At 45.1% G+C, this 26,587-nt stretch overlaps 1 protein-coding gene across 1 annotated transcript in view; it reads left to right on the top strand.

Annotated features, from left to right (window-relative positions):
- Nucleotides 1-13,472: 13,472 nt before the first annotated feature.
- The window catches only part of LOC147454864 (Tetratricopeptide repeat (TPR)-like superfamily protein), a 128,748-nt gene continuing 115,633 nt past the window's right edge, over nucleotides 13,473-26,587 (top strand). Inside the window, exon 1 of the mRNA XM_086516681.1 lies at nucleotides 13,473-13,782. Within this exon, the coding sequence (XP_086372807.1) occupies nucleotides 13,546-13,782 (237 nt within the window). The 5' untranslated portion in view covers nucleotides 13,473-13,545. The remainder of the gene's footprint in view (nucleotides 13,783-26,587) is intronic.

Below are 26,587 nucleotides of genomic sequence, written 5' to 3' on the forward strand. Positions count from 1 at the left end.
GCACTCTTTTTCCACCGGGTTTTTTTCCTTCGGTCATCCAGGTTTTCAAACCCTAATTTAGAAACCCTCATCATCATCTTCTTGTATATATTACTTTTACATCAGCAATAAGAATGTGACTACCCAAATCAATTGACAATAACTTGGAGCAAGAGCTGAAGATCCCAAGATACTTATCAAGAGCAAATCTTACATTCAAGGACAATGACACAGCTTCAGCAAGCAATGGAGAGTCGAAGAATGGCCTACAATGACAAGCAATGAGAAATTTTGCAAGAGAGCGATCAACAACAATCAGAAGTAGCTCACACATTGCTTCAATGCTGGCGACCTATTGCAGACAACTCACATTGAAGTCGAACTTGAAACCAAATCCATCATAAACTCAACAGTCCACGCAGCTGAGTTCCAACAAAGGCAGGCAACATCAAAAGAAATCTTCACGGCCAAAAGTGGCAGCAAAAAGAACAATGAGCAAAACAATGTGAAATTGCCTTGACAATTGAAGAAAAAACACACGCATCAAGAAGAACACAACAGATATGAATCACTCAAGGAAGGGGGAGCGTCATCAACGACAAATCTCTTTCAAAGCTAAACACCAACCTTGAAGACTAAGCTAAAGACAGCCCTGATGACAAGACTACACATGGTCGTGTCAAGGGACAACATGAGCTAGGAAGGGGTAATGTTAGCGGACTGACGAGTGAGCGTCCACTTGGCCGGACACGTAGCCGAACACCACGTGTACTACATTAGTTTTTCGAGCTAGTGTAATGATACTCTATCATGATTCCATAGTATCAGGTCGATTCCCTGAGTTGTAATTCTGTCATGACATTTGTAAAAGTCCATGTGAATCAGCGACTGGCCATTAGAAAGTCCTAGGTATAAAGATCAATAACTCTAACGTGAAAGAAGGCTTATCTTTAGAAGAGAAAGAGCTCTACTGTACCTACGCTCAAGCTACGAAGCTGCTCCAACTTGTAATCAACTTTTCTAACGATTGGGTAATTCGTTTTCAATTTTCAAAATTGCATTGTGTTCCTCTCTCTTTGCTCTTTCATTCAAGTGTAAGCATTGTCAGTTTTGTTGTGGTTCGTGACTACACGTCTCTGAACCTTATTTGCAGATTTGAGTGCTTAAATCATTGTTTTTAATCGTTTTGACCATAGGAGAGTGTTCCTAGACCATAGGGCGACCTTGTTGGACTGATCTGTTGTAGTTTTCAGGACCTTTTTCATGATGAATCGTGATTTTGATACCTTGTCGGATAGCGACTAGACTTGGTAGATAGTGTCCCTAGGTGTCTTAAACCTCCTCCTAAAGTTTCGTTGCATTTATTGACATTATGTTAGTGTCAGATAGCTATGATACAGATGTTCGTCGCGGCGACCCGCTAACACTCCTCTCGATCCTCTCTTAATTCTCCCTTTTCATGCCCAAATATCCTTTAAAAGAGCAAGAGTTTCCTCTGCTTATCCCCTTGAAGTCGATTATGAGGAAGGTATGGGAGCTTCAGGGTGTGCAAGAAAGAGGTATCAGAAGCCTAGAATATGTGAGAAGATTAAGCTCCTTACAAGGGAGTAAGAGAGATTAAAGTTTATGATTAAGAGAGATTAAGCGTATGGGAGCTTGGTATTGGTGGAGAGAGAGGGATATCTCCGCTTGAGTATGAGGACAAGAGAGAGTTATCGAGCTTTTTTTGGGGAGAGAGAGAGAGAGAGAGAGAGAGAGAGAGAGAGGGAGAGAGAGAGAGAGAGATTTGCTTGAGCATGAGGGGGAGAGAGAGATATGGCTTAAGATTATGAAGATCCAAGAGAACGATCATAGCCTGAGCATGTGAGAGAGAGAGAGAGAGAGAGAGAGAGAGAGGGTGCACTATGTAATGATGTTAATGTTTTACGTGAGTTCAAAAGAAGGGGTTTTAAAATGCAAAAAAATTAGGCCGGCATGTGCCAACCATCCTTAATCTACATCATCAAAAGCATCAATAGGCAATCGCTTGGTGCATACATATAATCATCCATTGACAATTGGTATGTGCTTTGACCTTCAAAAATGAACTTTTCCTCCCATTTACTTAACAATTTAATGTCTTTGGAGAGTAAACGAGTGACAATGATGACTTTACCTTCCTTTGTAGGGGAATGCGAGACAAAGTCTAAAGTGAGAGCTGTGCCATCTCAATGAAATTCGATTCCATAGATGACAGACACAAAAGGTTTGCACGATCTGATGTCATCCCCTATAAGATGCACCATTACTCTCACCAAGCTTCTGAAAATGAGATCACATCTGTGGGGACAAATGAGAAAAAACTTTAAAAGAATGGGGCTAAAAATCCATCCACATGATAAACTTGTACACGAAATCATGGAAACAAATCAACTAGAGAGACTGAAAGCGGAGTCTGTACCAGTGAATAAGGTGGGTGACTATTGCGAAGGCGAAGAAGGAAACAAGATCTTACCGCTAGAGTACAAGGTAGTAAAGACGATAGCAATACTTGAGAGTGGGGCCGGAGTAGCCATTGCTACAAATGGAATTTGGGAGAAATGGGAAAGACCAGCTCTCAAAAAACCGTGCATGAAATTACAACTAGCAAATGGGTACGTGGAGAGACTTTTAGGAATGTTGAAATAAGTTATTGTGTCCTCATGTGGAATAGTGTACAAGCATACTTTTGTTGTAGTTGACTTCGAAAAAGGCAACAACTTTGAGGTTATTTTGGGACGACCATTCGTGAGTCAAATCAAAATGATTGGGGCTACAACCATCTCTACTTGTGAGATAAGGGTATCACAACCAGGGTCAGCACGAAGGACCATAATTACAAAGATGTAAACCGAATTCTAGTGGAAGAGTTTGGTGTAGCTATGGATTCTAGAACACACTTGACTGCTTGGTTGATGAAGGACGCACATATTTGGATGTGCACAGCGTTGGAGTGTGGAAGCCTAAAAAAGGAGGATTGCATCCTAAATCGCCTGATACAAGGTAATCACTATGTGAAAAAGCCATTTCTAGAGGAGTTATTTGAACCCTTTGGATGGGAAAAAATATTGACGACTCTAGATGTTTGCATAAACGAGGTAACCCCCATGACACTTTGTGACAAAGATGGTTATGACATATGCCCTTCCAGATGGTGAATGCTATCTTGGAACTAAAAGAGGAAATGGGAACAATAAAAGCTAATGAAACAATCAATTGCAAACGAATAATGAATGAAGTTTTTGTTCAAGATGACAATGACGAGGATGATTTTCATTATTCACGGAGCAATGACTTCGAAAATGAGGCTGAAGACGAGCGAACACTAAAAGAGGTTTGGATGACTGAGATGGAAAGTGAAGAGGATTTGACACACACAAAAATTGACACACCCTCTCACTAAAAAGTACACCATTCAGGATCAATGTATTGTGATTGTCAGGCCAAGGGCCAACCAAGGGGTCATGGACTCGGCCAAGGGCCGGCTGCCAGTGGGAAGGGGTCCGAAAGTGGCTAGGAGCCTATTAAAGGGAGGTTGGGCGAATGGACCAGGACCTAGCAGTCCTCTGGTTTTAGATTCGTATTAGAGCTTCATGCTATTTTGAGAACTTGGGCACGTTTTTTGCTTTGCTGCATGTTGCATGCAACCTCAAAGGGAAGAGGAAGACGAAGCCGAGGCCGTGATGTGCAGGAGCTCCAAGTCGGGAAAGGAACAAATCCCGAGCAGCACCAAACTGGCCGGAGTTAGGATCAGTGGGACAGCAAGGCAAAATCAGGAGTTTTTTGTGCTTGGCCCACCCCCAAAACCCTGCTGCATCGCTCGCTCCATCTCCTTCTTTGCCACGCGCAGTCGACAGCTTCTGTAACCAGAAAATTCATCAAATTTTTTTTTCCCCTCTTCACTTGAGTTACCCTAAGACTCAATGAAGAGCCTTTGCCCACGGGGTCACGGACCAGCAAGGCCAGCTTACTTCTTTTGCTGCCCTCCTTTCCTCGGTGGCCATACCCAAAACATCGGTTGTGGATTCTTAAAAACTGAGTAGTCCGGCTGTGGTGCAACTCGGCCTTACAAATTTCCAAGAGCCGACAATTGCTCGTAACTTTCTTCGTTGTGGCTTCTTGCATACGATGCAAGCCCAATCGGTGGCAACTGCAACTTGATTTGTGTCTTCAAGTTTCTTCTTGGCTGTAAATTTTGTCACCAACTTTCAAGTGTATTTGCGGTATTGCATACGACGCAAACCAGACTATTGGCAACTCGAATTTGCTCCGTGCTTTCGAGTGAATCATCCACTGCAGTTTTGCTCGTTATTGTCACGCTAATAGCGGTTGTGGATTGAACTTCATTTTCGGCGTCGGCGTTCTTTCTTCTCAAAGGCATAATTATACGATTCCTTGTTGCAAACGGCTACGAGCTCGTCAAGAATGTGGTATTTTTCTTTCTTTTCTTGCACAGTACGTTCACAACATGGATTTGGACATAGATATGCATCATGCATTCAATTTCGAGCAGTCCGCACACGTTTCGTCTACTGATGCCATGTGGCCGGTTCCTCTCACGGAGAGTAATCGTGCCACAACGGCGATAGACGATGCGTATGAGTTGTTGGACATGCAAGATTTCTGTGCATTGCAAACACGCATGAGTGTGCTTGAAACGAATTTTGCACAATTAAATCAGAATGTCACAGCATTATCCGATTTGATTAAGTTGCATATGCGGCAGCAGGCCATGGGCCCTGCTAGTCAGCCAACTGAGGAGCACGGCTCCACACCAGGCCAAGGGCCGGCTGCTGGGCAAGGCCCTCCTCCGGGACCGCTGCACTCTCTGACCCAAAAAGAGGTGGACGATTTGTTGAAAAATACAAAGCCACCAATTTTTTGCGGAGAAGAGCGTGAGCGAAACAAGGACACCGTGAATATTTTTCTCAGTAAGTGGGATGGTATTCAGAACCTTAGACGTACCCCGGATGCAGCCAAGGCGCTGCAGACAAGTCTGACTTTGGACGGCAAGGCCTACAAATGGTGGATGTCTCTCAAGGAGAAGGGCATGCTACCACAGACTTGGGCAGCTTTTGAGACTGTCTTCAGGAAGGAATTTCTACCTACCAATGAGAAGGATAGAAATTGGACCGCCTGGGATGAATGTTCTATGCGCCAGCATAAAACATTATTGGAATATATTTCCCATTATCGGGATGTGATCCTCAAGCTGGAAGGGATGGATACCTTTCAGCAGGTGCGTGGGTTCATCCGTGGGTTAACTCCCGAGCTTAAGAAGCACGTTAAAACCCATGATCCACAAACACTTGAGGACGCAATAGTTCAAGCTCACATCCATGATGATCCCGATGATTGGGCATTGCATAGTTCGCATGTGCATGTGCGTATGCATGGCTCTATCCAAGGGCACAGGGTGCGGATCTTGGTAGACGATGGTGCGTCGCACAATTTCATCAATTATAAATTGGTGAAACGACTCAAATTGCCCCAAAGCCCGAGTTCCCATCGCTACAAGGTAGCAATGATTAACGGCCATGATGCTGAGATATGGGAGACTCAGGTTAAAGATGTACCTCTGGAAATTCAAGGATACCGTACCTCTTTGGATTTCCAAGTCATGAATATGGAGAGGGCGGATGTGGTTCTTAGTCGTGAATGGTTGCATAGTTTAGGATCATCCCTTAGACGTAGCTATGAGCATAATAGTCTAATGTTCGAATCCAATGGTATGCACGTGTTGCTGTTGGGGGAGAAGGATGTACCTTCCTCACCACTTATTTGTACAGCTGAGCTTATGAAGCTCGCTTCTGATGATGCAATAGAAGAACTCTTTTTGTGTTACTCACTGTGCCATTTTATTTCCAATGTGGATAATGTTTTTAATGATGATAAAGTTTTGAATAAAACTTCCTCAACGCTACATTCTTCTCTCTCTCCTCTTCCAGCTATGTCTACTAATTCAAAACAAGCAAATGTTGCTAATGAATTAAAAGAACTTTTAAGGGAATTCAAGGATGTGTTCCCATATGATTTGCCACCAGGGCTACCACCGACACGTTCTGTGCAACATGGCATAGACGTGGTTGCAGGCAGTAAGCCAGTGAGTAAACCGCCTTACCGAACGAGTCATTCTGAGGCTGCTGAGGTGGAACGTCAGCTTGCTAACTATCTCAGTAGAGGGTTTATTCAACCAAGTTCTTCACCATGGGCCTCTCCCATTCTCTTGGTGAAGAAAAAGGACGGTAGTATGCGCATGTGAGTAGATTACCGTGGATTAAATGCGGTTAATGTTAAGAACAAGTACCCATTGCCACGAGTGGATGAGTTGTTTGATAAACTCACCCACGTTCGTATATTTTCAAAGATTGATTTAAGATCGGGATATCATAAAGTACGCATCAGGCTTGCGGATATACCCAAAACAGCGTTCCGAACAAGGTTTGGACATTATGAGTTTTTGGTGATGCCCTTTGGGTTAACCAATGCTCCAGCTACGTTCATGACACTCATGGATAGTGTCTTGCAACCATACTTGGAAAAGTTTGTTATCGTTTTCCTCGATGACATTCTTGTATATAGTGCATCTGAGGAAGAGCACTTAGTACATTTGAAACAAGTGTTTCATTTGTTACGCCAAAATCAGTTATATGCCAAGGAATCCAAATGTGATTTCCTCAAGGAGGAAATTCACTACTTGGGGCATGTTATTTCGGCTGCAGGGTTACACATGGATCAATCCAAGGTGGATGCCATTCGGAGGTGGCCCTTTCCCAAAAATTTGGAAGAGTTCCAGCTTTTTTTAGGCTTTGCAGGTTTTTATCGTCGATTCGTTAAAAACTATGCCCATATTATTGTTCCCATGACAGATCAACTAAAAGCCAAGGGCAAGACCTTTCAATGGGGATTAGAACAACAACAAAGTTTTGACAAACTTAAGGACACATTAGCCACAGCTCCTGTTTTGGCTATTGTGGATCCCTTAAAGCCATTCGTTTTGGAAACGGATGCTAGTAATCGTGCGATTGGAGCAGTCCTTCTGCAGGAGGGAAGGCCAATTGCATTTGAAAGCAAGAAGCTGGATTCAGCACAGTAGAATTATTCTGCTTATGAACGAGAGCTCTATGCAATAGTGTCTGCTTTAAAGACATGGTGACATTATTTGTATGGTGCACAATTCGAGATTGTGTTTGACCATGAAAGCATCAAGTGGTTTACACAACAAAGTGATTTGAAGGGTTGCAAGGCCAGGCGGGCTGATATTCTTCAAGAGTATGATGCCAAGCTACGATATCGCAAAGGGCGGTATAATGTAGTGGCTGATGCTCTCAGCCGAATGTCAGAGATCAACTCTCTCCTTTTCACGGAATTGCGGAGTGAGTTTTTGGAATCTCTCAAAGGTAAGTGTGAGCATGATACCGCATACTCCAAGGTGTGGAGCTATGTTAGAAAGAGGGATCCTTCTCACTCCAATGTTGGTAGTGGTTTTGTTTCCTCCACACCCAGTTCTCCTCTTTCGAGTGATGAACTGCAGAGATGGAAGAATTTTTCCATCGATGATGGGTACCTACTCCACAAGGGGAGAGTGTGTGTACCGAGGGACGCAGACATTTGGCGCCAAATTCTTTATGAATGTGACGATAGTCCAAGTGCAGGGCACCCGTGAATTAAGAAAACTTATGCACTCGTAAGACGACAGTTTTACTGGCTAGGTTTGCATGGGTATGTTCAAGACTATGTCTTGCATTGCCAAAAATGTCAAGTTAATAAAGCAGAGCGCTTGAAAGCAAGAGGACTCTTACATCCTTTAGAGATTCCCAATGGTAAATGGGAAAGTATCTCCATGGATTTTATTGTGGGTTTACCAACCACTATTCGAGGACATGACTCGGTATGGGTAGTCGTAGACCGGTTGACTAAATTTTGTCGGTTTATTCCAACCAAGTCAACCATTAAGACTCCATAATTAGCAAAGTTATTTGTGGACAATCTTTACAGGTTGTATGGATTGCCAAGTAACATTGTGAGTGACCGTGATCCCAAGTTTAATAGTCATTTTTGGAGGGCTGTTTTTAAACGATTGGGTACACAACTTAATTTAAGTACGGCTGATCACCCTGAAACAGATGGTCAGACGGAACGAGTTAACCAAGTGCTAGAGGATATGCTACGAGCATACGTTATCAAGAAGCAATCAGATTGGGAAGATTATCTTCCTATTCTTGAGTTTGCATATAATAGTGTTAAGCATGTTACAACTGGTTTTAGTCCATTCATGCTTATGTATGGTTTTCAACCTAGATCACCAGTGACGGTGGGGTTGGCAATTGAGAAGCTCCAACAAGTTAAGGAGTTTCTCCAAGATCATATGGAAATGCTGAGACTTGCTCGTCAAAATGTTTGATAAGCACAGGATCGGTATAAGAAGTATGCTGATGAGAAACGTCGGCAAGTTACCTTCACGGAAGGGGAAGAGGTATTTTTGCGTATGCCAGAGCATTCAGAAAGTCTGAAGATTGGGCCTACACCCAAATTATCTCCACGTTATTGTGGACCATTCAAGATACTCAAGCGAGTTGGAGATAGGGCCTACAAACTTGCGTTACCTACACACTCTCGTGTCCATCCGGTATTTCATGTAAGTCGTTTACATAAACGCTTACATGGGGACGACAATGTTATCGGCCAGCAGATATTGGTTGATTTCACTGAACCTCCCATTCCACCGCATGAACCTGAACGCATTTTAGATTTTCATGAACTCCGTACTCGTCATCATGTACGTAGTCAAGCTTTAGTCAAGTGGAAAGATCGCCCTGAAGAGGGTGCCACTTGGGAAAACATTAGTGTTCTTAAGAAGAAATTCCCCACTTTTGTTTTCGAGGACGAAAAGGATTCTCCAAGGGGGGAGTAATGTCAGGCCAAGGGCCAACCAAGGGGTCATGGACTCGGCCAAGGGCCGGCTGCCAGTGGGAAGGGGTCTGAAAGTGGCTAGGAGCCTATTAAAGGGAGGTTGGGCGGATGGACCAGGACCTAGTAGTCCTCTGGTTTTAGAGTGATTGAGCAAGCAATGAGGGAGTCAAAAGGACCGGAAACATCATATGATAGGCCTAAGAACGCAAAGAGAATTGATATTGCCGAAAAAGGGAAAGAACCAAGAGCAGTTTATATAGCCACATATCTCACCGAAGGGGAGGAACAACTTTTGATAACATCTCTCAAGCAATATAGAGATGTGTTTGCTTGGTTGTACAGAGATCCTAAGAAAGTAGATCCGAACATATGTCAACATACAATACCCCTCATACAATGAAACATTCACGAAGAAAATTAAAGAAGAGATAGATAAGCTTAAAGAAGTGGAGCTTATCTATGAGATCAAACAAATGGAGTGGGTGTCGCCAATTGTGGTAGTATCCAAAAAGAACGACAAATTACGAGTGTGCTTAAATCTCAAGCAGGTGAATACTACCACAATCAAAGACAACTATCACTTACCCATCATAAATTATGTGATTGAGAGAGTCGCGGGCAAGGAATCACACAGCTTTCTTGATGGATTTTTGGGCTACAATCAACTCGCCGAAAGATCAGCACAAAATGGCCTTTGCCATAGAATGGGACATTTTTACTTATTGGATGATGCTTAATCTATACACCTGCCGTGTTCCAAAGGCTGATGAGTCATGCATTCAAGGAGTATCTAAGGCAATTCTTAGATATTTATATGGATGACTTGTATGTGCATTCTCTCTACAAAGAGATGAATATATCAAGCACTTGAAAAATATTATTGAGAAGTGCAAGACTTATTATATCTATCTAAATCATAAAAAATGTGTCTTCATGGTAAGACAAGGTAAAATTTTGGGGCATATTGTGTCCAAAAATGGTATTTCTACAGATTTGGAGAAGATAAAAGTGATTGTTTCTCTTTCGAGACCCACCAAAGTTAGAGAGGTACAAGCCTTTATGGGTCATTGTGGCTATTATTGAAGGTTTATTTACATGTAGGCAATTGTTGTTAAAACCTCTCATCACAAAATTCAAATGGAATAAAGAATGTGAGAAAGCATTTCAACAATTGAAGCAGAGGTTGACTTGTATGAAGGGAACCCTGACTATTTGTGTGAATTGTTGTCAACTTTGCAGTCAAGGCAGCAGAGAAAGGACATGATTTCTATTTGATCAAATGCACCAAAAAGAAGTACCAGATAGTGAAGGCACAAAAGGATGCATGGCACAAAAAAATTGTTAGAGGGGGAAAAAAGTTGAAGGCATGTACTATGGCGAAGTTGAAGGCAGTTTTGATACATACAGCCTTCTAGATCATACACCTCTTGTTATGATCTATTCACACCTTGTAAGAGCAATACGGTTTCCCATGGAGCCTAATCATATATGGATACCAAAGCCTAGTCTCCATCAAGCCAAAGTGAAAGAGCAAATGCCAAAGACGGTCATACAAGGACCGAAGACAAGGTGGAATCCAAAATCGCTAGTGAAAATTCAATCACAAAAAACCCACGCCTATTGACAATCGCGTCTCATGGGAAATAGCCAAAGGCTACATCAGTCCCTACAAGAGCTGAAGGACTTGTCTCACATAGCAGCGTCAACATACAACAAGCAAATCAAGAGGAGCCAAAATATGCCAACCTACTCGACAAAATGGTGGCATCCAAAGACCAACACAATGGCAAAGGCCTAAATTTCCAGAATGAGGGGCTAGACGATGAGAGAGAGAGAGAGAGAGAGAGAGAGAGAGAGAGAGAGAGAGAGAGAGAGAGAGAGAGAGAGAGAGAGAGAGAGAGAGAGAGAGAGAGAGAGAGAGGGAGCACTCTTACCTGTGTCTTGACATCTTGGGTACTTGCTTTAGATTGTGTCAATAGAATTTCTCTTCCTCAACAATTTTTTTCCACTTCCTGGATTTTGCACTTTGAGTTTGGTTGTTCGCATTCTTTGTTATCATCATCATTGGATTCTCCTTTGTAGGCTTCGTGCAACTCCCATATTCCATAGTGTCATCAAATATAATATCAAACTATACCAAATGATTTTCTCATATTAAACTGATCAGTTAATGTGGGAGAATAAACGGGAACAAGAGTTAGAATAGAGACATGTGCTTGTTGTAGACCTATCTCACACAGGACCAAAAGGAGAGATGGTTGCATCTCAATAGGGTCCAAAAGGAGATGGTCTATCAAAGAGCAATGTGCAAGAAGTGATTTTAGAGTTTACTCAACAGGGGACCAAATGGAGAGATGGTGACATGTCAATAGGGGTCCAAAAGGAGGTAGTCTATCAAAGAGAAACGTGCATCTAATGGAGCTGAAAAGACCTTAGGGTTAGCTTCATCAAAGACCTCCAATGGTTAGTGTTAAAATTCCTCCTTAGGGAAGCTAGGATTGAGCTTGAGGTGGGAACCCGACCTAATCTTGAGGTGTTTGTCATGCTTGATGACTAAGGTGCGTGCTTGATGACTAAGGTGCTTGAGGTGCTTGTCGTGCTTGATGACTAAGGTACTTGAGGTGCTTGTCATACTTAATGAGAAAGGTGCTTGAGAAGCTTCCTATGCATGGGGGGGTAAGGTGCTTGAATAAAAAAGAGACCCTACAAACTTAATGAGGAAGGTGCTTGAGAAGCTTCCCATACATGGGGGGTAAGCTGCTTGAGTCAAAAAGAGACCCTACAAACTTAATGAGGGAGGTGCTTGAGAAGCTTCCTATGATGAAAGTCCCAAACTTAGGGGAATCTTTGACTTAACTTTCCACTCACCCAAAGGGCATCCCTTTTCTCAAAGGACACATGTGAGACTCTCCCTATGCTTAGCCACATGGTGTGCTTGAATGCTATTGGTTGGGCTAAAGAGGGGTCCAATGAGCTTCCAGTTCCATCCAACAAATATCTAGATATTTTCAAGCTCTCTCTCTCTAAGGGGTAAGGAGGACACTTGTCCAAAGACCACCCATGTACTTCAATGTATGCTGCATGTGATTGGCTAGGGGGGAGAGGGGTCCAATGAGCTTGAAACATGTGTAAAAGCTACAACTCGCCCCAAGCAATCAAGGGGGATGATGGGGGGATATACACCACACACACACACACACACACACACTCATTTTGTGGAAGCATTCTCACTTGGTGAAAGTTGAGGAACTCCACCTCCTTCTCCAAGCTTGTGAGAAGCAAGAGCCTACACCAACACTCTTGGCTATGGAATGCAAATCCAACCAAGAGCCATGCTTCAATGCTTAAGCTTGCCATCTTCCCCATCTTCATTAATATGCTATTATGTATGCTAGCAAGAAGAGTGATGATAAGTGAGGAACTATTTCTTTCTCCTATGGAATGTTTCTTCTTCCTCTTTCCTATCCTCATTCCCCGCTAGCTCTCTCCACCGTCAAAGGTGTTTGAGGCTTTGGGATAGTCAATGCTTTCTATAAAGTTTATGTTATGCTTGTGATGCATGAAGCTTTCCATCTTCATTGCATCACCAGGGTCACAAGGAACACAAAGATTGTATTGTACCAAATCTCTCTTGATGGGAGAAACTGCAATACAAATGCCTATTGAAGGGGGGATCGCTCTGTATGAATCCGGTCCTCAATTGTTGTCATGTTCTCTAAACTCTCTCTCTTGCAAAAGTATTGTTCTTGCCAAGTTAACTAAGTACCATGTTTATGTTGCTACCATCAATTAAGTTCACCCGCTATGCTCACAAAAGTAATCTCACAAAAGTGTTTTATCTAATTTCCTAATTCCGCTACTCTCAAAGTTCATAGGCCATTTCCATTACACATAGTTTTTAAAAAAAAATTGTGGAGGTCTCCTTTTGGGTGGCATATAAAGCACTTGTGATACTTTTCTAGCTGGAGTCAGTTGTGCAAGCTCGATCAATTCAATAGCTTGAAAAAATGGATTAATTAGCTAGATGATTCCGTCTACATCACACCGAACACCTAAGGAATGTGAATATGAGAGAGAGAGAGAGAGAGAGAGAGAGAGAGAGAGATGAAAATCCTCTATGGCATGCAAAATTTCTTCTATAAGACAATGGAGACTTCTCATTTTATGTCCTCTTCTTTGACTTTCGTGCAAAATTTCTTCTATAAGACAATGGATACTTCTCATTTTATGTCCTCTTCTTTGACTATCGATATCCTTGAAAAACTTTTCACCTTTCATCTTCTCTACACTCTTGAGTTTCCATATCCTCGGGTCCATCTATTTTCCTCACAAGATCTCACACTTTTCAAACTATGATTCTCCTACTATTTAAGACCTTTAATTATTCACTTTTGAAGAATTCTTCAATTTAAATGTATTGGGGACACCTTGTACTCAAAGCCTTTTTGATCACACATTGCCCCAAGCCACCTATTCATCTCCCTATATGGTGCTAGCTTGGAACTCGGTGCCTTTTTTTATGGCAACCCTTTGGTCGTGAGGGGGGTATATATATGTGTGGACGTATTTCAAATAGTGCAGCTCAAGCCTCACTCAGCCGTGAGAACTTAGAAGGTGAAAAGCAGCTCCTTGGCGATGGCCCAGCCTCCCAAGAAGAATGCGCTAGTGCGAGCGGCCTTGGAGGCCCTTGCTCAGGGTAATCACGCAGAAGCTGTGCGCTGCTGTAAGCACACTCTCAAGCAGGACCGTCTCAATTATGAAGCCCACGTCGTCCTTGGCAAGTCTCTCTACGCTAGCAAGAAGTTTGAACAGGCTGAAACGTCGTATAGGCATGCTTCAGAAATCAATCCTGGGGACGCAAGAGCTTGGCAGGTAGTAGTTTTGTTTTTTTGTCACAAACATGAGTGCAAACACACCATACGCAGAAAGTTTTTCAAGATACAAAGATTTAATCTATGTAAGTAAATTATACTGGCATTATAACATACAAATTACATACATACGTACGCTTGTTTAGAGGTATACATATGTGTGGGCATGTATGTACGCATGCATGCATATACACATATATGTAAACATATACATACAAGCCTAAATCTGCTTACGTATATGTTTAGATGTACGTATGTATGTATACGTTTGTATGCATGCATACACACATGTATGCATCTAAACATGTTAATGTATGTGTGTATACATGCAAATTTTACGTACCTAATAACTCAAACCATTTAGTACTACGTACCGGACACTATGTACCTTACATACCGAACACTATGTATCTTTCCACCTTGTTTGGTACCAAACAGGGGTAGCATGCATAAGCGGGTAGGGAGTTTGCTGATGGATTGCAGTGGGATTCTCGTCGCCATACCCTTAGTCGACAACATCTCGGTGCAAAACCTCCATTGTCCGTGCCTATGGCTTCTCTTGTTGTTTTATAGCTGTTGGCTACTCCACCAGCCCATTCGAGAGCAATTGGCCTTCCACTTCCTGCCCTCATGTTTTGTTAGTTGCACCCAAGGCTCCCCAGCACACCGCCCAGCTACTGTGTCAGGTTCACTATAGGTGGTGTAGGGTGTGGTATTGGCCCTCCATATACGTGTGCCAAGTTTGTGGGTCGGCAATGGGTGTCGGTGTCTGGGGCTCTGTGAAGTATCTCTACTCATGAAGAAGTGAAAGATCTCTAGCACTTGGGCCTCCGCAAAAGCTTACTTTTTATGAAAAGTAAGTTTTTGCATGTTAGGTGCAGCAGAATGATTGTTTGCGCTTTGCTCAAGATGAGTGCTCCGAACTGTGCTCAAGGTTCCTTTTGTTCTTATGGAAGGGAGAGCCTTCCGTTCTTAATGGAAAGTGCTATGATCACAAGAAGTGAATGGATACTGTGCGTGCAAGTGTATGAGACTGAGAGATAGAGAGAGAAGAGAGATACGACACCAGAAACTGTTGTAAAACCCTCCTCCAAAGGCCCCACTCTCGCCGACGAGAGTGGTCTACTTATGATTGCACAAAGTGGTACAATGATGATGCATGGAAAGTGATGCAACTTGGGACTATGTCGGTAACGACGACGGGGATGACGGCGACGACTCTAGGGTTGAAATCTGCGGTCTTCTATCTGCTGAATTTCGGGACTGTTTCGTTGGCTGAAAATGACTGTTTTGACTGCGTTTTCATGGGTTGAAAATGGGGGAACTTTTGCAACCAATGGAGATGAATCTGCTACCTCCTGTATATGTTGAAAACGCTGAGTATTCTGTTGCAGAGCAGGCTGAAAACAAAAACGCTGGACTATGGCTGAGCGTCAGTAAAAACGCTGATGCTTGCTGAGCAAAAACGCCAATGGGTTGATTTGGAAAACGCTAGCCACACTGGGATTTGATGGCAATCATGGGGCGTCTACAAACGCTGGCATGTTGAGGGTGATGGCGATCATGCAAAGGATGGAAACGCCAGAGATCTGAAAATGCCCGGCGAGGATGGGGATCCAAAAACGCTAGGGGTGCTGAGGGGTTCTTGCTGAGAAGGTGCCTGTTGAGCGGGAAGCTCCTGCTGCCTCTTCTGCCAAATAGTGCTAGCTTTGGTTTGCTTATATATTTTCTTAGCAAAATTGCCCTACCTACTCTTGTTGGGAAGTCACTTAAAAATAATAAGTGAAAATTGCCAAAAATAGGGAAAATAGGCTAAATGCTCTGGAAAATTCCCCTGACTGAATCTAATGGATTCTGATGGGAATTCTGATGATCATGCTGTGTGCAACCAGAGGATATGTATCTATGCTAAGTGATTGGGCATGCACGGTCTACGAATAGACTCACACAAGTACCAGATCACTTCTAATCTAGACTTGACTTGACTGAACTGAACCCTGATCATGCTGTAGCTTGTCCACGGACACATAGGGTTGGATGTGTCACGTGACATTGCATCTCTCTCCTTGGACTCCTGCTTTGTAATGATCCCCAAAGCTCTGTGTACATGGACTTTGGAGCCGTGAGTATAAGGCTTTGCACTCATCATCTTACCACCTTTTTTGGGCATTGAAACCGGCCTGTAGCCTCACTAAAGGGCGGTAGCTTTGGCTTTCACCCAATCTATATGATGTTTAACTCTCCTGTACTTTACGTCACAAAGTAACTTCACGAATAAACCTGTGTTTGGAATTCGACCCAAGTAGACAATCACACCGTGTTGGCCCAAAGGTTGGCGCTCCTTCCGGTATTTCTTTATTTCATTAAACTTGGAGAAAAACCTGTTAACTTCTACAAGCTGTCCCCACCTCTATTGGCTTGAAAATGGGCTACTCTATTTTGGCAGCATAATGGCAGGTGAAGGCTTTGCAGACAAAATCTCCATGTACTAGGTGACTTTCCATGCGCATTAGAGCACTTTTGCAAACCTAGCGAGAAAATGCAGCACACTGATTCTCTAGTTTCAGCCTCTAAAATGCTCCAGAACACCTATTTGACAGTCCCCTAGCTTCTCCAAAGCTGTTGGGGACCTTTAGGCATCAAAAAGGGTCAAAACCCTAAACCTGCAAAAAATTACAGCAAGCTATAATTCTCTGTTTTGGGCTTCCTTTTGCGTGCCGGTCGCATCCGTAGCAAGTCCTCGAGTTCCAACACATGTAGGGCTACTTGCCCTTTGATTTGGACGAGATTTCTCGCGAGAAATTTCTCCAAATCAACCTATACTCGTTGGGGATTAGCAGTTGGCTAATCCGGTACCTGTGCAAGAGGCTCTCACCTCAACAATCGCGCATAAACCCACATAACTATACATACAAATGAATAGCCAACGATTCTGTATTCAAAAGGGGAAAGAGGTGCACGAGAGTGGAATCATTGTGCTACATAAGATAGAGGAGAAGACAGCTTGCCATTAAAGCTGCGATCACGTGCAACAACTATTCACACACACAGTAGTCACCTAATGAAGACAAGTCAGCTCCTCTCTCTCTCTTGATCGATTTGGGGCGCCCAAATTGCCAACTTGTCCTTGCAGATTGCTCAAAGGTTGCCATGTGCTCTATTGAGTTAATTTCCTAGTACCCACCAACTTATGAAGTGTCGCGTGGGGCCTTAATGACTTTAACTGAGCCAAGCCACCCTTTTACTACTCGGATTTCAGTGCTGATTGGCCCAACCAACTCGTGGCTGCCTGGCCTTCACTGTTGTGGATTTCGGCCCTCAATCGTTTTACAGTGGCCATACACTATCTGGCCATTTGTGACTTCAATAGGAGGGTCCCAAAAATTAAATAAAAATCAAGGGAAGGAAACCAACAAATAAGATTAGTGTTTGTCACAGTCTCATAATCTACCCCCTTCTTGAAATCGCAAATGTCCTCGATTGCATGCCAGATATACATGCCATAGACGATTTAGTGTAATTAGCACCCTTTTATTATTACATGTATCCGCAAGAAAGGTCATGAAACATAGATACAAATGACTTAATGAAACCTTTATAATTTTTTCATTTCTGTCTATCATAGAAGTGAGCATTGTACCTTTAACACTTGCCAATCAATGTACACTTCTATTGCGCTGAATCCGTATGTACATATGATGTGCTAGCTCCAACATCATCCCTCTTTTGAACACGTTGAGTTGGGGCATATGTAGGTTGTAAACCAAAGGTTTCATGGTAAAGCTGCAATAGATTTGATGACTCTAACAATTCACTCTCTTCCATCCACTTTGCGTCCATAGGGGGATAGTTTTTGAACCTCATCTAATAACGTCTTGCAACTTTTTCCTTAACTTTTTTTTTTCCCAAGAAAAAGATCCTTCTATTAGTTAATAAAATGCCCATAGGGCTACAACCACCTCTACTACAGAGGGCTACAACAACCATAAGGGGAGACTCTCCCAATGAAAAAAACAACATATGTACAATGAGGGCTAAATCAAGAGATGGGAGGAGGGAAAAGCTCACCTCGGAACATGGTGAAGAAAGGCCGAGGGCGCCAGAGTTGAAGGAACGCATCTCTATGCTCTCGCATGCGGTCGGAGCTGCCCTAAAGTCTCTCGAACTGTCCCTTGAGAGTATGGATCAACTCCAGCCAAAAATCTCGAACAGTCTCTGTTGGTGGCACAAGGCAAGCCTCGAAGATGCAGAAGGAGTGGGCCTGCCAGATGAACCAGAGTGTCAGGCTATAACTGGCCTGTACAACGTAGAGGGCGGTACTATTTCAATTACCTGTAAACTTTACACAGAGCACTGAGAAGGGAAGAGAACACAGTTGCGTCTAGCGACTAGAATGTCACTGCGCACACGAGACCGACACCCTGTAGGCCCCAAAGACTGGCGCCCCTTTCGGTATTTCTTTAATTTAGAGAGAGGGAATTACAAAAAAGAGAGTCCTTGGAAGATAACACCTGCATCTAGCTAGTACGCTCCAGATTCGGCAAAATTTCGGCAGCATAACGGTACCAAAATTAACCCGAATCAGTTTCCAAGCTCAGGACTCTATCCCACTGGCGTTATCCCTTAGTCGGGAGCACAAAACAGTAAATTCCAGGTCGCTGTAATTTCTGGTTCATTCCTGTTTTTCACCTGATTTGGGCACACGACGGTCCCTACACTGTTCCCTGCACCTTGGGCTTGGTGCCCCTTGATTCTGGAAGCATCCCGGGCACAAAACAGAGTAAAAACAGCAAGCAAACAGTGCTGAATTTACTGCGCAACCGAGAGGTTATCACCCTCTCGTGTACCTGCTTTGGTGCAGTAGCTAGCTACATCGGTTCCTGTGCAAAGAGGCTCTTGCCTTGGCACGAAAGCATATTTCCCCACAGCTGTACATAGGTCAAATGAGAAGCCCACTAGTGGGGCATAACATACTGTACGTAGGGGAGAAAGAGAGCAGTATGTAGCGTGCGGGGCATCACTCCCGTCACCATACTGTGCATAGAGGGCAAGGTAAGCATTCCATAGCTTCTGTACCTGCTACAATCCACCCGAGGCTGAAAATGGCGCCCCCTTTGTTGATATGCAGCTCGTTTTTGCCTCTCAGAGTGGCAAAATCGCTCACAGGCTAACACATCGCCCAGTTTCCGAGTTTGGGCTTTCCCTGCTAAAAATATCTCAACTGGTGCGTCAGTTGACTTGGCAGCAGAGCAATAAAATGTTCCCCTTGTCATTCCAGAGCTAATGACGCGAACACATTTTCCGGTCAAAAATAGCAGTTCCCTAAATTTTAGGAGATGCTTACATGGCGTCCCTATCGGTCTCGTGACCATCATTGAAGACTACCATTTGACCAACATCTACAATGTGGGTTAATTTACTGGCCCCTTTCAACTTATAAAGTTGCAGTGACTTGACGAGTGGCCCAAATTCCAGTTTGGTGCACACGAGCTTCCATACTCATCAGAATTCAGTGCTAACTGGCCTGGGCAGTCCCTGTCTGACCGACCTAGATCCCCGATGTGAGAAACCCATTTGGCTGCAGCCGTTTCACACTGGCCATGCAATGTCCACTTGCACCTTTTCAAGGGTTTCGGGACAAACAAGTAAAAATAAAATAAATATATCTAATACTTATTTACGGAAGGCAACAGGAAAAATACACCTCCTGGTGACACAGGCCATAGACGAGCTCCCAACACACCTCTCTCTCACTGCACCACTCCTGTGGAGTGAGCTTTGTAGCAGGCCGGAGTGTAGGTCAAGCTCCCTATATCACTATCATCCTGCTAGTGGAGGATAGCTCAAACTGTAGTGCAGGGCCCGTGAGTGGACCAAGCAGTTGCCCCCCAAGTGTACCGTCGTGCTGTGGAAAGAGCTGGCATCAGCCGAAGGACCCGAAGCCAAACCTGTTGTGCCATAGGGCATTTCTATAGACAGTGACGCTGACTCTCGAAACGATGGTCACAAGATGCGCATGCTGTCGAAAGGCCACTTTGTACTAGCCAGCTCCACACTGTTCTAGCTCTATGTGCAACTAGCCACTCGAACAAAGTGACTCGCTTCGGCTATGTGGCGTCCCAAAACCTCGCCCAAAAGGTTGACAAGACCTCAGTTGTGAGACCCTCCTCCTGCCAATGAGGTACTGCAGCAGGATGAGCCTCTCTGTGCTGCTAGTATGTGACGTCCCAGTCGAATAGTGTACTGAAAGAAAGGGACCCCTGGATGGTTGGCTAAAGAGAAAGGGTCCCTCCAAAACCACTCTCCAGGATCCCACTGCACTCGTGCCAGTGAACAGCTCTGCGAAGCCCAAGGCCTCCAATGGCTTGTCTCAAGAACAGGATCTATGACACAAGTTCTCCCGCAGACGCCCACTACTCGGATCTTCTGAAAACAACACTCTGCAACCTGTGGAGCCTATACTGAGCCTGTGTAATCGACACTCGCCTTGTATCTCAAAGAACATGGAGGGTACAGTCTCTAAGCAAGCTCGAACTGCAATGAGGACCTCTAGTCGCGTGATGGCCCCCATCCATTTGGGAGCTGCTGTCTCTAGAGGTGTGAGCCACTGAGCTGATGCCTCTGTGATGTCCTGACACATTCTCTTTTTCCCTTTCATGCCCTGTAGCTGGATGCTTTGTAACTTCTCTAACAAACTTGAGAACTGCAGCCAGTCACCTAGAGTGCGTGCTTGACCTCTGCCATGGGACCCCAAGAAACATGAGGCCTACTACCAACCAAGTGGCCTCTTTGAGTGTTGACCATAGGGTTCCAAACAAGGGGCTATCTCAGGCGCTCCTCCGTGCAAGTGGGCTGATGCTGCTCCAGGCCTCTCCGCAAGTGCTCCCAGGAGCGAAGCATGCTCACAGAAAAACGACCCTCCGGTCTCTTGCTCAGACCAACTCTTCGCATCTGTGTGAAGATCCATCTGGTGGAAGGTCTCATGGGGCCTCCTCCCTGAGGCACTCGAGCTCTAAGCCATTGAAGCAAAAACTCCTTCCAGGGCTCCTCCCGTGGAAGCAGTCCTCTGACAACAAACTTCCCAAGAAGGGCTTTGTTCGGTTGTGTTGGGTCTATGATCCCCAACCCCCCCTGAGAACAAGGTAGAGTGATGACCTGCCAGGCTACTTTGGCACAGGCTATCTGAGTGTCGTGCACTGTCCAAAGAAAGTTCCTGATCAGCCTCTCTACCTGGCTGATGCAAGAGCTCGAAAAGATCCAGCAAGATGTAATGTACCACATAGTAGCCAACAACACTTGGTTGGCCACTACAACTCTGCTTGGCAAGGAGAGCCGTGCCGAACTCCAATGTAACAACTTCCTCCTGATGGACAAGCGGAGGGGAGCAATCTGCTGCTCAATCAGGAGACAAGTCTAGGCCATCCTGATAGCCCAAGTAGAGAACTGCAGTCCCTGGGGGAATCCATCTAAAACCCTCACCTGGCAAGCGATCAGGCATAGGAGCATTGCCAACCCAGAAAGCCACTGTCTTCCTCCAATTGATCAGTGCACATGATGCACAATAAAACGTCGCTAGAGCCTACTTACACCTGTGCAGGTTGGCCTCCTGGCCCTCCACGCAGACCAACATGGTGCGAAACCAAGAATCTGCTCATTGCCTCAGTATAGAACAGAAAGAGGAAGGGGGCTAGAAGACAGCCCTGTCTGACCGAGTGTGTGAGCATGAAACGGTCTCCTGTGCCTCCTGCTAGAAGCACCTGATTGTGTGCACGTATGTAGAGAGCTGACACTCCTCTGGTCCAAGCATCTGAAAAACCCATCCTGCGTAGAGTGCCTTCTAAGAAATCCCAATCAACTTTGTCGTAGGCCTTCTCAAAATCTAGAAGAAGTATCACCAGATCCTCACATCGGAGGCGCGCGAGGGGAGACGCCTCCCAAAAAGTGAAGATACAACTCTCCTTTACAAAACCTGTCTGGGTCCCATGTATAATGCTCTCTAGAAGTGTCTGAATCCTCAATTTCATAGCCTTGGCTAGAATTTTGTAGACTGAGTTGAGGATGGTGATGGGGTGCGACTACCGAATCTCATCCAAGGAGCCACCCTCCCTGAGGATGAGGTAGATCAAGCCCTCACTCATGCTGGCAGGTATCTCTCCTGTGTGCAAGATGTACTGAAAAGCGCTGCAAAGATCTGAGCCAAGCAAGTCCGAGTACTCCAAGAAAAAACTGGGAGTCAAACCATCCTCACCAGGGCAACTACCTCGGGGAAGTGCTATGAGGGCCTCATGCCGGCTCATGGAGCTCCTCTAACTGAAGAGGTAGCTCAAGCCTATGGCGCATCTCCTCAGTCACAAGACTAGGCATCGGTGCCCAAATCTGCTCTCTGCATGCATCCTGACGCTCTGCTGACAACAGGTCACAGTAAAAGTCAGTAGTAACTGCACGCATATCCTCTGGCTCTGAAGCCACTGACCTGTCAGGTCTCCTCAACTGGCTGACATTGGTGTGTGCTTGGCGGGGTCCCACTGCCTCAAAGAATGCCTGAGTCACTCTGTCACCCACCTGGGTCCACCGAGACGCTTGTCGATGGAAAGCAAACTCATGTCGCCTCTCCTCTATGCTAGCAAGCTCCTAGCGAGCCTGCTGCAACCGCTCCTCCAACCAAGGATTGTCTGGGTGTTGCTACGGCATCCTCTGCAAGAAAGCAACGCCCCCTCGGAGACGCCGCTCATCCTCTCTCGCTGCAGCTAGACGAGCTGTAGACTCTTGAAGAAAGAAACGACTAAGCTGAGCAAGTCTAGAGGCCACTCTGTCAGCAGGAGAGTCCTGTGTGTCCAAGCCCTCTGTCCAAAGAGCCACCACTCGCTCTCTGAGCTCTGAATCGAACAAGATCCTCTCAGGGATGCGTAGCATCATGCTTCCCCTCCTCTGTCTATTTGTCACAATGAGGATCACTGGTGCATGGTCCGAAAAAGATGTCCTAGCCAAAACGCAAACTAACCCAAGTCACAGATGTGGTCGTTGGCGTAGAAGCGATCCACCCAAGTCACAGATGTGGTCGTTGGCGTAGAAGCGATCTATCCTAGATAGATTCAGTCCTCCCACTCTACGGTCCGAGCGAGAGAAGGGCAAGCTGTCTAGGGGCCTCACAAAGCCAGAGTGATGCCAAACATCTGAAACCCTCAAAGTCATACATAGCCTCTCCCAAGCTGCCAACTCAGCCTCGTGCACAATAGCATGGCTACCTCCAATCTTGTCAGAGGGGTCCTCCAGCATGTTGAAGTCACCCCCAATGCACCATTGCTTTGCATGCGGCAGAGACTCTACAATGTGAGACCAAAACTTTGCACGTGCACTTGCCACATTGGGTGCATAGATGTTCAGTGTAAAAGGCGTCACAAGACGGGCACCACGTGCCAATAGAAAAGAACAAACTGAACAGACTTTTAGCAATTTATTAACAATTGAACTGAGAGAGAGAGATACGACACGCGACACGGAGTGGCGGAATTCCACCCCAGAGAGTATTGGCCCCAAACCGTGGCGCCCCATTCTGTATTTCTGTCACAAGACGGGCACCACGTGCCAATAGAAAAGAACAGACTGAACAGACTTTTAGCACTTTATTAACAATTGAAGAGAGAGAGAGAGAGAGAGAGAGAGAGAGAGAGAGAGAGAGAGAGAGAGAGAGAGAGAGAGAGATTGAATTATCGTCCACGGAGGTCATATATGACCAATGGGACCAAAAAGGAGCACTACAACAATTTCTTCTTGGAGCGGGGTGTGATACATATCAGTTAAGGACTGAGGGTCCATCAAGAGGGTAAAGTAAATAAAAGAGAGAACAAAACCTAAGGGGGTTCAACTGAGGGGATAGCCGGCTTAGGATTTCGAAATTCCTGGATGATCGCTTTGCCATTTCAGTAGACTGCCCATTTGCCTTGTTTACGTGCCTCATGCATCTTCTTGAGCTCACTTGCTTTACTCTTGAGTTGATTCGTGGTCAATTCTTCAGCAATCCAAAGCTTTTTTCCCTTGAGAAGTCGAGATTGGCATAACAGCTTCATACGCTCATCTTTGTCCTTAAAGGTGAGTATGCAATGTTCGGGTGGCACATGCCTATGTGTGTCGTTGATCCATGAAATAGTTTCGGGCTTGATGTAGACAGGTTGAAGAATGTCATTTAGCTTGGAGATTGCCTCCTCGAGGGTGTCCTCGATGGTGCACCACGGTGAGTGGAGCCCCCCAATCCTGACCTTGAGGCCGAGCGATTCTTGTAGTCGGCATTCATGTATGGCTGCCTGTATCTTGCTGTCGATCTTCTTATGTGTTGCTTCGTGTGATTCTTTTTGTATTGTTTCCATGACAGTCTTGGTGAGTGAGGTTTGAACCTCCTGTGTTTTTGCAAGTAGAGCTTGGCTCTCTGCCTCCTTTGCGTCTTCAAGCTTGCGTAGCCGTTCTTTGAGTTTCTCATTTTCCCCAATGAGTTCTTGAATCCAAGCCTCGAGGGCTGTGAACCTTGCTTCTTGGCGGGCGGCAAGGTCCTTCCTTGGTGCTGCAGCCACTGCAAGAAAACTCTTGCGTGCAGTGGGAGTGTCAAATGATGACATCGGTGCTAGTGATACCTTGTCTAGTTGGCAACTCTGTCGATCTGAGAGTGTGGTGGGCGGGATTGAGGGCTTAGTTTGATTTGAAAATAGAGGAAATTAAGCCTTGCTCAAAGCTCTGTATAGACGGGTCAGCAGGTCGGCACGGGTTTTGCTGGGGCCAAGCACAAAAGGCCACGGGAGGGCCGAGCACAGATGGCCACAGGACAGGGCCGAGTTGAGAAGCAGCCACTCGCTGCCGGGTAGCAAGAAAACAAGCAAGAAATGAGTGTCGATTGGCAGCGTTGTCTGCAGGCTGTGTCGACTGGCTACGGCAGGGCTGCGGGGCTTTGGCTCGGGCAGGGCGGGGCTGAGAGTTAACGCCCCCCCACAGGGCTGCCCTCGCCCAAGGGGAGACAGGAGGGGTCGCGTAGGTTTAGGTTTAGGTTTAGAGAGAGAGAGAGAGAGAGAGAGAGAGAGAGAGAGAGAGAGAGAGAGAGAGAGAGAGAGAGAGAGAGAGAGAGAGACGACACGCGACATGGAGTGGCGGAATTCCACCCCTGAGAGTATTGGCCCCAAACCTTGGCGCCCCTTTCGGTATTTCTTTATATTGCATCAACTCAGTACAAGCCGGTACTCCAGACTCTGCACCTTCTCCAGGAAGCATGCTAGAGAATGAGCCCTAACCTCTTATTTAAAGGCCATTGGCCTAAAAGGCAATTACAGTGAAAAGCCTTTAAACTCAAAAGCATCTGGTACAAAAGCAAAGCCAAAAAGCTGCAGCGCAACTTACGGAAATCCGTACAGCCTACCACGTTAGCACTGCCAACGTGAAAAGCGGAAATCCGTACAATTCTGCCACATCATCAGCCAGCGTGATTTTCGAAAATGTGCCACGTGATCAGCATGCTTCGCAAGTTCTTGTGTGTGTGTGTGTGTGTGTGTGTGTGTGTGTGTCTTGCTTTATTTCCTTTATGTCACTTGGGGCCCCATCGGACGGGGTCCCCATAAGTTGGTAGGACTTCTTCTTCTTCCACTTGTTCTTCTTAGGGTTTAGGCCGCTCGGCCCACATCTGCAAGTTGGCTCCCTTCTTCAGGGCTTTGACATGTCATCTCCCCTTCTTGAAAGAGAGTAATCTTCCGCGATTATAGCATATCTGCAAAACAACTCAAGGTTGCTCAAAAAATAATTTCCGAGGGACAATCAGTTTGCTCTTTTCGTTAAGGAGTTAGCTTCTCCTCTCGGCTCTTTTGATCAAGGAGTTAGCTTCTCCTTTCGTCCAGATTGGAACTCTTGATATTCCGGCGTAGTAAAATTAGCCATCACACCCAAACCGTACTAATCTTCCACGGGTGTCTTGATGCACTAAAATTACATACCTAGTCAATCTCATCCAATTAGGAATATTCAGTAGTTGACACACCACAATGCAACACAAATGCTCACATATGCATGTTACAAGACATAGAAACATAAAGTCGCCGATGAACACTCCTCCCGCATAACCTAACAAGGTCCGGGCTGGGAGATATTCAACGACTCCCTCATCACTCCTCCCGCATAACTTAAAAAGGCCCGGGCCGGGAGATATAGAGGCCTTTTACAACCAAACGCCCCCCAGACCGTAGCCTGCGTCGTTTGGAGGTGCTGAGAGTAACCATTGCTCAGACTTCTTAATACTCCTCCCGCATAACCATCCAGGTCCGGGCCGGGAGTCACAACAACAATTATTTTACAAGCATACAACCAAACGCTCCCCAGGCATCGGCCTGCGTCGTTCTGAGGTTTTCTAACATACAATGAAACCCTCCCCAGGCATCGGCCTGCGTCGTTCCGAGGTTCAAACAATACCAAAACAATATTTCTCATTTCTCCACCCAAGAGTAAAATCACCAATCAATGAAACCAGTATTAAAACCAGAGTCAAACATTTCAAATCGGCACCAAGACAAGTTCAAAACAGATACCATCCATTTCAAACACATTCCAAACAGGATCACCAAACAAGTTCAAACAAAACTCAAACTTAAAAAGCAATCTTAACATCAGCCGAGCTCGAAAATTCGATTGACTGTCCATCTTGAAACCTGCATCAAAAAATTAGGGTTAGGTTCATACCATAGGGTCGTAGCCGATCATAGCATGGTCCATCAGCTCTTGGACAAACAATGTTTCTTTGGCGGCGATGGTAGTCTCAAGGTAGCAATCGCACCAAACCT

This window comes from Adiantum capillus-veneris, chromosome 7, assembly GCF_014529385.1.
Source record: "Adiantum capillus-veneris isolate H3 chromosome 7, ASM1452938v2, whole genome shotgun sequence".
NCBI lineage: Eukaryota > Viridiplantae > Streptophyta > Polypodiopsida > Polypodiales > Pteridaceae > Adiantum > Adiantum capillus-veneris.